Source organism: Helicoverpa zea, chromosome 14, assembly GCF_022581195.2.
Source record: "Helicoverpa zea isolate HzStark_Cry1AcR chromosome 14, ilHelZeax1.1, whole genome shotgun sequence".
In the NCBI taxonomy this organism is placed as follows: Eukaryota; Metazoa; Arthropoda; class Insecta; order Lepidoptera; family Noctuidae; genus Helicoverpa; species Helicoverpa zea.
The window spans coordinates 4,724,793-4,737,172 of record NC_061465.1 but is presented as its reverse complement, the minus strand read 5'-3'; the positions used below and the strand labels follow the sequence as shown (position 1 = coordinate 4,737,172).

General features: G+C 36.3%; 1 protein-coding gene and 2 non-coding genes across 5 annotated transcripts in view; 1 reads left to right on the top strand and 2 right to left on the bottom strand.

The window, feature by feature from the left end:
• LOC124636240 (fasciclin-2) overlaps positions 1-459 on the bottom strand; it is a 107,207-nt gene extending 106,748 nt beyond the window's left edge. For 2 of the 3 annotated variants that reach the window (XM_047172225.1, XM_047172226.1), the window contains exon 1: positions 14-459. In XM_047172225.1, coding sequence (XP_047028181.1) covers positions 14-119 — 106 coding nt within the window. In that variant the 5' untranslated portion in view covers positions 120-459. The remainder of the gene's footprint in view (positions 1-13) is intronic. The other variant, XM_047172227.1, reaches the window with a different exon arrangement.
• An 8,391-nt stretch (positions 460-8,850) lies between these two features.
• Positions 8,851-8,969, top strand: LOC124636710. Its single transcript, XR_006985147.1, has one exon. It is a non-coding gene; the product is annotated as a 5S ribosomal RNA (ribosomal RNA).
• Positions 8,970-10,954: 1,985 nt separating this feature from the next.
• LOC124636711 lies at positions 10,955-11,073 on the bottom strand. The gene has a single exon (XR_006985148.1). It is a non-coding gene; the product is annotated as a 5S ribosomal RNA (ribosomal RNA).
• Between the last annotated feature and the right edge of the window lie 1,307 nt (positions 11,074-12,380).

Genomic DNA, 12,380 nt, shown 5'->3' with positions numbered 1-12,380 from the left:
TGAGCTAACTTACCTGTTATAGTTGCCAACAGCACCGCTAAAGCAACCACACCTGTCGCTCTCGAACGCTTGGACCTCATCTTGTCTCTTTTCAACACACCAAAGGTTTGCGTCCTCATAAACAATAAAAGAACAACAGAAAATTCAAACTCCTCAACGGATTATATCTAAGAACTATGAACTTATTCACTCGTTTTTATTTCACCTTTACGAACAGTATTTATCAATCTAGATAATAAAGCCACAAATTCCACAAGTAAATTAAAATGAAACTAAGAAATTACATTGAGAAAAGTTCTTTTGGGTTGAGCACTCAAGTCCATTGTGATGAATATGTAAGTATGTTTAGAATTGTCCGATTTCAAATTGTGAAACTTGTTTCGTGCGTTCAACTGGGATGCTGAGCGCGAGAAGCGTGCGGCCACTCTCGTCAAGCGCTGGGCGATACTGGTAGGCGCGACGGGGGCGACACGCCGGTGTGACGGGCTCGCGCGGAACTACGTAGCGTCGCTCTCGTACCGCGGTTGTTCTCAGCGTGAGACAGAACATTGCAAGGATCAGAACTAGTTGCTCATAGTTTATTAGGTTATTAACCAAGCTATGCATGCAGCCCTGCTTCACTGCCTTTTTATTACATTCATACCAGTACGCCAAGTTCATTTTCATTCATTCCCTTTTATTTCTATTGCTTGAATTAAATATCTGTAATTCAAAAGTTTTATGTCAATTTTTATTTTGCCTAGACTTCAAACTTCAAGTCTTGTAAAACACGGTTCATTTAATTTTGAAACACGCTCTGAGATTTTGTTGCTGAAATCGTGACGAATCAATAGGCTCTCTAATCGGCTAACAACTCCAGTTAGTGAATAACGTAATGCCAATGCAATCATGACTTATCATTGCAAGCACCGAAGCGCTACATTTCGGTAACTAAAATAACACTAGTAGTCTGTTGGATCATTGAAAACCCTAATTCTAAAACCTATCATAAAAATATTCCCCTCCTACTTAATAACAAAGTCCTTTAAAAATAATCTGTTCTGATTTTAACATAGACATACCCGCCTCTGCCTGAATCCCACTGGATCTAAAATTACCATTCCAAGGGCGTCTCATAAAAAAAAATGACAAAAAAAATTAGCGACGAAAAATTCGCGCTGGTGTCGATACATCGGCACCTGTGACTGATTACATGGCGTGGCATGAATAATACATGATCGTTGGTACTGCTAATACCCGGTACCACGGTACGATCCAGTCACGAAGCATGAACCTTGAGACCTCGGTATACGACTGTTGTAATTGCTTTGGTTATGCGAAGAAAGATAATTGTCAATATTTCATCGATCTGTATGTAAATAGTCTATTTGACGACATGCGACACCAAATTATAACCACATTTTTAATAACCATGGAAAGAATGAACTGCGTACTTGACAAAACTATCAAAAATGAGACCAACAGCTTATTTCTTTTAGTAGCTTAGCTATTCCCTTTCTGCTATTTCAACATTTTTATAAACATAAAAAAGAGAAGGATTTCATGTCCATTCAATATTCGAACTTTCCGTTTTCATTTTCTGAAGTTTCAAAATAAATAAACCTGCAGCATAGCTAATGGAGTAAGCAGCTTACGGTATTACCAAAGCTAACAGCCAACATCCTAATTACAATCCTGAGGTAGCGAGTCCTACATACCATACGGTTTGGCCACTATACCCGGGCTTAAGTTCTCGGATTTACGAACTTGCATGAATTTGCAACACAGGTGAGGTACCAGTGCGTAACAGATCTGACAAAGCTCTTAGTGCTCCTTGAAAGGTCCCGTTTTGAGGTTTGCTACCGCTCTGCTGAAAGGTCCATTGAAATAGGATAATTTGGCTACGGGGTCTTGTTTGCTTTTAGATTAGTAGATGACCCTCTCTATTTTCTCGATTGTGGGCACTATTCTCATCCTCGCATATAAACGTGAAAGCTAGTAACTATTTGTTTTGTAAACTGTTGCTGCCGTTTAAAGTGATGTCAGCTATTGTTCCGATGTGATGCATTAAAACCCGGAATTTCCCTTTTATGAGAATACACTTATGAGTGTATCAGATTGTGTTAATTAAGAAACTGGGTACCTGACAAGATACTACTTATAATTCATACCTAAAATCCTGTAATTGTATAATTCAACCTGCAGTTTCTCCGTTTCATAAATGTCAGATTCCTATCATTTTCATCCGCAATTTGTAGACATTGAAAAGGCACACAAAAGCATTGTATTGAATGACTGATGAAATCAATGCGGGGAAACTATTTATATCTCTTAATGTTATTAGTTTTGGTACGTTTTCGGAAATAGCTTTTGGTTGAAGAATATTTATGCGACTTTTACTATTTCTTCAGTTTCCATATTTGCTTCATTTAACAACTTGGACATTGTCAACATGTCTAAAAGCTATCTCGAATTATTAGTTTCGCTATGAAAGTATAATATCAAATATGTAATATTCATTGATGTTAGTTACACTAGAGTAGTAATACGTGTGCATTGATAATATTGAGTGAGGCACAATGTCTTCAGATAACGGCACTGCAACGCCATTTCACGCCTCACTGTAACTTTTAAACAATATTTGTTTTGCTGTCGTATAGTTTGCATGCAACAACTACCGTTGTATTAAGATATCGTCGATGTAACGTAAATCTATTTACTTGCTTTACTTGAAGACAGTTTTCCATGCTATCTTCTATTGATTTATCTCGTTATCATGGTCCTAATCAAGCGTTCACTGTTTAAGTTTGGTTTTAAACAGATGTTTATCATTGTTCTACGATTAAGTAACTTGTACTTATAAAGGAGAACACTATTAGATTTAATTTTAATCTTCTTTATTTATATTAACTCGTTTGAAATATTGTTGCTAACTAATTAGGTATGTTTTTTCCCTCTTACTAATAGTTTTGAACTAGTTCTGAGATAGGAGATTATATTATCCTTGCTCAGACTGGTGTGTTTGATTGTTCGTTCTTTCAGTTTCATTTTTAACTGCCAGACATTTTCCAAGTTAATCAGAATTACTTTTTTACTTTACACAACACAGATAAAGTTAATTTATTTTAACGCACCATTAAATTTATTTGACAACGTAATCTGTAATGAGGGTGCTTATCAAGCGCTGGCGCAATTTCAGAGAAATCTAGTGAAAGTTAATGCATTTATTGAAAAAACTGGGCAATTGATGGCAGTTATTAAGGTTCGCCTCAATCTTCGGAAATAATAAAATTGATTAAATCAGAATTATAACAATATAATAAAGTTTATTCCGTTGTTAACCTATATTCTTGCCGTAATGTCTTTAGAATCTACAATTAAAAACAATTTATTTTTAAAATGTTGCTCTTAAAAAAACTTTTGCTATCTACACTACACAAAGGTTGGTTGCGAACACATCATTAAATTAATAGTAGGTCATTCATATAATCAATTAAAATATTACAAATAGTGTGTAATCAACGAATTCTATCAATTGATACGCGTTATTTAATTATGTCCAATCACAAATTGGTGTACACATTTAATTAATTTAAACGTTTGCCTATATAGGTATATCACAGTTTACAACTTTATATATGCTTTAAACGTTATTTATATTATGACAATACAAATTTTTGTATGAATATGAAATCTTGTCAACGATCTAATGCAGTGGTTCCCAAAGTGGGCGATAACGCCCCCTTGTGGGCGCTGCAGGTCTCAAGGGGGGCGGTAAGAGACCCAGAAACAAAATAGGGGCGTTGTGTAGAGGCCTGGGGGGTGATTTGTAATTTTATTTAGCTAGGAGGCCTCTTAGACAACGACTTGTGAACATCAACTAATATGAATTACAAGATTGCTCAGACTCGGTTCTATATTTCTCTCCACGTAGTTCATATATCTGTCCTATTTTACTGAATATAGAAAAAATAAAAATCATGTCAATGTCAATCGGTCGCTCCGTTTCGTAATTAAAGTAGACACAAACAAACAAATAAAAAGGCAACAGACACACTTTCGCATTTTGATAGTTATTAGTACTCGTAGATATCTATCATGTTTTAACAAGTTTTTGTTAAATAACCCGAATTGTGAATTCCTGTATCAGTCGGCTGGTTCAAGTTGTACGACCAGGTAGGCACGGGCAGAAGAGACGAGTCACTTGTTGAGGTACTTTTGTGCTCCAAAACTAAACAATTTGCGCGGTTTTTTTTATCTTGTTTTGGTACTTTACTCTTCCAAAACTCAAAAATTTCGCGCTCGCTGCGCTCGCGGCTTTTTCACTTGTGACTGGTTTTTGTAAGACATGTTCGGGTTCTATTATGTCCCAAAACTCAAAAATTACGGGCTCGCTTCGCTAGCGCTTCAAAAGTTTGAAGTGATCTGTCTCCGGTTTCTTTATGTTAAACCAGGCAAAAAGTACCATGAATGACCATATTGCACCATATTTTGTCGTTTTTTTGGGGGGTGCTCTATAGGTAGTCCGCCCCGGGTGCCACCCGATGCTACGCCGCCACTGTAAGAGTCAACTTGAGACCTAAGCGCCGCGGTATTTTACCTACCTGCGCTCAGGTTTCAAGTTGCGGGTTATAGTAAAAGTTTCGTTTAGAACTCTCCGTTAATAAACATTTATAGGTCACAATAATTAATTAATTTAATTTGAAGTTATAGTAGTTTTTAGATAGGAGAAAAAATGGGGGGCACTAAAAAAATATTTATTCTCAAAGTGGGCAGTAGACAAAATAAGTTTGGGAACCACTGATCTAATGCAAGCAACCCCTCACATGGTTGTATCGTAGGAACTCCCTCATACTTGAATTGGTACGCTTGAGCTCACATCAATAATTAGGTACTTCAATAAACTGGTACCTATATCAGTACATTATTATATCAAACTAAATAGAATCCGCTTAAAGAAAAACATTTCCTTTTGGTAAGTAGGTACCTATCTATAGGTATAGGTAGGAACATGATGGGTTTTAGTCAGTAAGAGTCTCACACTCCCTCACGCTGCATCCACAGCGGGATGGATCATTTAATGACTTCCCATCTAAAAATAAAAGCAGGTAAGTACCTACCCATAGATTTTCATTGGAAAGTATTTTTTGTTCCCAGGCTGTGATTACATTGAGTAAAATGGCTATAGGTATTCTACTACCGATTGTAAACATTATCGCAGATGGCTGATAGCCTTTAGAAGTCACGTACAACATTCAGTGTTTTTATAACTTCAAATACAGAGATTTTTCCATCAAAAAGCCTATTATCGGATTGAGGCTTAATATTATTTTTATTTCGAAGTAGACTTCAAGTTTTATATTTGGTGTATTTTCTACGAACGATTTCACACGTAGGAGTTGGATTTTACGTTCTAAATTATATTTTTACGTGGATTTACATAACTGTAATAATGTCATGTACTAACAAAATTAGTATTTCTCATATCTTTTACATATCTTGAATCATGATTGAGTTCATAATAGAATTTTTATAACGAACTTTATAAATAAAAGAGTTAGGTACCTATCAGTGCCTAGAACAAAGTACATACATACTCCCTTCGCATGGAGGCAATGATGAAAAAATGCTAACATTCACATATCAATGGATCTCGTAATAATCTGTCACTTCGTCAATTCACCACAATGCGCTCGCATTTTCGATTTCCCCAAATGGTAATAGAGTAAAAAGCGGGCCCCGGGATATTCGGATAAATTAATTGAAAAGGGATCAGTACCGGTACCGGCCCTTGTTTTGACTGCACAAATAGAATTAAAGTATGCCCCATGTACTGATACGAAAGGTCGATTAACCGAACAAATAAATTCGATACCTACGGCTGTAGCAGCCAAAGTTTGTACAAAAGGTCGGGCCCACCTCATCAGTCTGTATTCGGACAATGGCCGCCTTTCCCATATTAGCTCACCTACAAAACCTATAACATGGTTTAGTATAAATAACAGGGTTAAGGATAAAAATGGCAACTACTAACAACTATTGATCCTGATGGGAAAATGGATTTTGTTACCACTTGTCACTTGTTTGTAGACAATGTCTACTATAACGAAATAATCACTTTTGTTTCGTTGTGTAATCGTAATTAAATACGTACGTACACTTCTGTAAGCTTGATATTATCATAATCTCAATGTCCTACAAAGTTATTTTTGTAATTTAATACTGAATGCCTTTGAGTACTGTTGTACAAAGTTGGTCAACAACAACATTAACTCGATAACTGATATTAAAATACAATTGGCTTTGTTAACAGGTTGATAATTGACGAGTAATTCTTGAAATCGCTTAAAAGCGGGGTCGTTTAAGTTATCTTAAGTTTTACGGATTATAAACAGGAAAATCCATAACGGTGCTACATTCTTGGCTCTGATCTAAAATGGACTGGATTGTGCCCCAATTACTAACATTGTACAAAGATAAGACAGTAACATGATTGGGAAAAGGCTCGGAGGATGAATGTACAAAGATAAGACAGTAAAACAAGTATAGTGGGTACAACGTTTATTCATGTAGTGGCAATTTCTATAATTTTTATGATGTGACCAGATTTTGTAGGTACCGGTTGTAATATTAATTTCTTTCTATCTTTCTCCGCCTATCGAATTTAAGAAATCTCAAATCTGCAACTGACCCCACATCGGACCAAACAAAGAAACGAAACAAAATGTACAAACAGGAGCAGATAAAAGAAACACTTGCTATCTAGACGTGGTCTCCATGACAGCGTACGACAGACACGAGGGTAGCTGCCCCCCTCCACCGTCCCGTCGGATTACTCACACTCCAGCAACTTGATCCGCACATCCAACCCATATCGTTAAGGTAACATGAATATTATAACAAAATTCTAAATATACCAATATGCTCCGGTGATCATGCATGAAATTAAGGGATGATGGCATTCCTCGCACGGTGTGAACGTGATAAATGGTTGAGAAGTTTGATCGAATTGCTTAACCTTGTGAAGTGGGTCTACGAGATTTAGGAAAGGAGGAATAGAAAGAGATTGAAGGAGATCAACTTTGAAGTAGTCCCATTCGTGTTATCTTTGTCTATAAGTTTGTCCTCTTCAGGGTTTTCGTATGTTACTTCAAATCTGAACCAGAATATTAGAGCCATTCATGATCAAAGGACTCAGTTTCAAAAACAAGACTTATTGCCAGTATTATAAAATTCTTGGACATAAAACTCATAATCAAAATACCCATAAATTCAAGCAAGTTCTCGATAAGCTAAACTCTGGAAATAGATTCATTTGAGCATGACCAGTTCCTATTACTAAATGCAAATCCACAATCAGTGTGTGTGTCCTCTCTGTGGTTTCCACAAGCCGTTTTCGCAGAATGATCCTTAAATCGCGTCATGTGATGCCTCTGAGTCACGGGAATAGCATAATCCAATTAACAGTACGTTGTAGAAGCTACATGTGTAAGTATTTGGATCCTTACTAACTAAAATGATAAAAAAGTGAATGAAAATTGAAAAAAGAAAACTATTGAAACGACTAAACGGATTGAGATGAAATTTAAGTAAGTGCGTCTCCAAAATTCCACTGTATTCAACCCGCCTATAACTTATTACAGGCATTATTTTTACGTTTCTACCGAATACTTTTTTAGTAGCAATAAAACATAAACTTTTTGCGTGTTACAGATTCTTTTACGATTCTTGATAGATATTATATGCAGTTATGTATAGGAATATGCCATTGGGAACAAATGTTTTATGTTTATTTTCAATCCACGTTTTGTAACAGTCTTATGAAAAACATAATTTACTAGGTAATATTTTTTAAAGTCCTCAATTTTTTTTGATAGCCAGAACGTAAACCGCATTTCAACGTTCCCGCTTCAGTGAACAAGGATTTTACTTCAAAACCCATTATTAGGCTGTAAATGGATAGTAAGATAAGTGTTTACATTTACTCGCATCATCTGAGACTTGTACAATGACTCTGCTAGTTTTTCTTTACCACGTTATTACATAATGCACTTGTTAAAAGTTTACCGACAAAATAGAAGAAAAATGTAGGTACTTCAAGATAATAACAGGCAAGAACTTTCAAAAGATAATTAACTTACACGACGTCACTTAAATCCCACGGACTCAACACCTTCTGAAGTAGCTATTCAATTATTAAAACACACACTCAATTAATCCAGCGATAAAAAGATAATTGTAGGCTTCGAGTTGGAGCTATCTGTTGAATGCTGAGTCACTGAGGTCGTTGAACTCAGTACAAAGAATAACAACCGTCTCGGTAGGGAGGCTGGCAATAAATCAACTGACGTCATAAATAGGGAGAAACTCTCCTTGTCGGTAAGTGTCGCATTTTCCGACTCATAACGTAGGCCTAATGCAGTCCCGCGAATGTAAGAATGTAAGGGTTTCTTCGATTGTCGGGGTGGCGCTTATGGTTTCATGCCTGTACGAATGTGAGCTCTCTTTTGTTTCGTGACGTGCACTGCATTTTGAAAATAGAACACATTTTACACGCGCTCACTAAAATAGGCAAGAAGGATGTAGGATCAATAAAGAAAGAAGTATTAAAAGAATATCCTGGATTTGGTTTTCATTGCCCGTAACATTTTTTTTTTTTTAAGAAATGATAGCAGTTCCATGCGTGTTTGAGAAGAATACAGTTTTTCATTTTTAAAACATTTTTACATTCAAAGCAAATAAATATAGCCACCCACAGATTTGATAAGCGGCACTTAAAAAAATATGTACAGAGCGTGTTTGAGAATATGACGTAGTTTAGTCATTTGTACATATACAGAACTCCTAAACGTTAATTTTAGACTCATAATCGCCAACGTCCATACCACGTTGAATACACCGGTTCTCGTCCGATCACCGAAGTTAAGCAACATCGGGCGCGGTCAGTACTTGGATGGGTGACCGCCTGGGAACACCGCGTGACGTTGGCTTTTTGCTACTTCCTTATGGTATTTTTTTTTCTAGTTTAGGTGGTTCATTTTCGTTTTAATTTTTGATACTTTTCATTATACAAAATGTAATTTGTATTTTCAAACCAGTAAAAAGTTTTTTTTAACACGTAGGTACCTAGGTCGGCACATTTTTACGATTCTTCAATTCAGATAGAGAAAAAAGTGCATAACAATTTGACAAGACCCGCTAAGCTAAAAGGAATCTGTGCCATACAAATTGTTTGTTTGTATGTTAGGGCTACTTTCAGGCAGAGATACATTTCGAAAATCTTTCAGCGTTAGATAGCCCATTTATCGAAAGTCTGTAGTGCCGAACAAATTTTTACGCAAGCAAAAGTTAGTAATAATATGTCTTGTTTAAACCTGTATAAAAATTACGTTTATAACAAAATAAAAAAAAACCCCGACCCAAAAAAAGTACGCAATTATTATGACAAAAGGTTAAAAACGCTAAACCCTATAAAAAGCAAAAAATAACTTTTAACACTTCGTAAGTACCAACTAAAGCATGTCAGACTAAACTAAATTTTGTCGTGTCGGGGGACCGCTCTAATTATCTAATTAAGATTCGTGTTTTTTTTATATACGAATGTTGTAATTAGGTAGGTACCTATCATTTGATTTATGTAAGTATTTTTGAAGGTAAAAAGCGGTCCCCCGACACGTCAAAATTTAGTTTAGTCTGACATGCTTTAGTTGGTACTTACGAAGTGTTAAAAGTTATTTTTTGCTTTTTATAGGGTTTAGCGTTTTTAACCTTTTGTCATAATTAATTGCGTACTTTTTTTGGGTCGGGGGTTTTTTTTAATTTATAATTTTATTTTATTTCATGCTTTTTGAAGGAGCTACTTAATTTTTCCTTCATTTAATTTATTTTATTTTAAGATGGGGTAGCTATATGTCATCTCGGCCAAAGGAAGCTGTTTAACAATCCTCATGACAAACTGGCTCTGGGAGAATTGCACAGATTGAGAAACAATAAAGATTAACCTTTGGTGATCCAGGGTTATATACCATTCCAGGGTTTCATCCGCCACATCCCATTTCCAGCATCAGGTTCTCGTCAATTACAAACATGAAGAGAACCAGTCAAGACAAATTCAACGAGCCCAAACTCGATGGGTTTACTAAAAAACAGTTCAGGGTTACGTCTTCTATCTTCGTGTCCTAACAGCAGACCAGCTAAGTGGTTCCAGAAGACATTAGTATTTCAAATTTCAGATCCCACATATGCTTGCAAGTAAACTGAGCGTGTAACATTCCTATCACACCTAACAAACAAGCTGATGACCTTGAAGACCTGAACCGATTTCCACCAAACATAGCTAAGAACACTCCCGAATGACATTCCTTTCAAACAAAAAAAACCGCATTACAATCGGATCATCCGTTTGGGAGCTACGATGCCACATACACACACACACACACACACACACACACACAGACACGTCAAACTTATAACACCCCGTCGTTTTTGCGTCGGGGGTTAAAAATATTCTATATAGATAAAAAGCCACTACCAAAGTCAGGCAGTTTGGTACATAATAAGTTTATTCTGTGTAAGTACAACTCAAGTCCCGCAGTGCCTAACCAAACTACTGCTAATTTATGTCCATTACGGAAATTATAACGTACCTACACGATATCTGATTTGCCTTTATTTCTTTTCTAGGTAATAAAAGCTTAGTTCGTATTTGTACCTGTTCATTATGAATTACCTTATATTTGAATTAAAATCGAAATAAGGCCAACAACTGCGGTAACTGAAATTATAATTCAGTGAAAATAACAGGTGTAACATTTTTTGTACCCGTTCTTTCTATTTATTGGACTAAAAAACTATAACAAATGATTAGTACACTTATTTACCTACCCAAATATCTTCTGTATGTTTTGCAGCAAACCCCCGATAATACACCTAAAATAATTGAAGAAAATATCAAAATCTTCCAAAACTAGCAAAAAGCCAACGTCACGCGGTGTTCCCAGGCGGTCACCCATCCAAGTACTGACCGCGCCCGATGTTGCTTAACTTCGGTGATCGGACGAGAACCGGTGTATTCAACGTGGTTTGGACGTTGGCGACTGACAGAACAAAAATGTTGTTAGTTCAGAAACTATAATGTTATTTCTTTTGGTAAAGTTTTTTAAATTATTATAACTTGATTTGCATATTTTATGAACTTGTGTCGTAAAAAATTCTGAACTAGACTTGCATTGTACAATTTTCTCGGCATAAACCTATACCTAGTGTAAAGAAAAACATTGTAAGCGCTTCAACTCCGAAAAGAGTGTTTCTTGTTGGTCCTTTTCCATAAGTTTCAATCACACCTAGCTTTTGAAGTTTCTTAAGAACCTGTGATAAGTCGTAATGAAAAAAAAAAACCTTTGACTTAAACTTTCTTATTACCATGTGCTTCTTACCTACTTGCTAAGCAAAGAAAGGTCACCTCACCCTCGTCTTACATTACTAACCTACTTTCTATCCATTTATCAAGAAAACAGTACAATTCCTTTCACGCTACAGTCACTTAAATTAAAACAGAAGCTAAAAAAATGCGAAAATGGCAAGACGATGCGCAAAATAACGAAATTCCACAGCGCCATGTGTAAACAGCAGTTTCAAATTTTGTAAGCTGTGTTTGGTTGCTATTTCCAATTCGTGCGGCGTTTCGCAGTCCATTATTCACATTTCATTTGCTAGTGACATGCGGGACGGCCGCACGACGCGAAGCCCTGTGCCACTCGCGAACGTCACTCGCATAGCTGCTGAATACCATTTTATTTTGTTTAGCTTGATAGCGTATATGTTTCATTACACTCTTTGAAAGCCAGTTAAGTACATCCACTATTATCTTTGCGGCGTTGACATTTTTGTTTCTATAAGGGCGGATAAAGCTTTTGATGCAGAACTGGTTATGATCATTCTCCCTAAAATATCTCTTTGTTGCTCAACTTTCAGTTATATCAAGCTGAATACAACTGACGCTTTATCTTACTTAGAGCTGTACCTAACTTCTGTTTACAACAATAACAATCTGAACACTGTATAAAACTGAAAATATCACATTTCACAGCTCGCATCAATATCGCAAGTTATCGCTTTGCGTCCGCCGAGGGACGCGGCATAGAATAAATAACTTTGTACATCGGCTTATAGTTGCAACTTTGCGGGACGCGGCGATCCGTTGCGAACTGTGCCGATACGTCGGCAGAATAATCTTTATAAATATCGATGTTTACTCGCTGAATGGAACATTTTTCAAAGCAATCTACCTACATGCCTATGGTGCTTCAAACATTTCTGAGGATACGATATTCACCTGTGAGCGAGAACTCCATATCCACGTCTGATATCAAATAATTATATAAGGCAATTACGTCAATCGA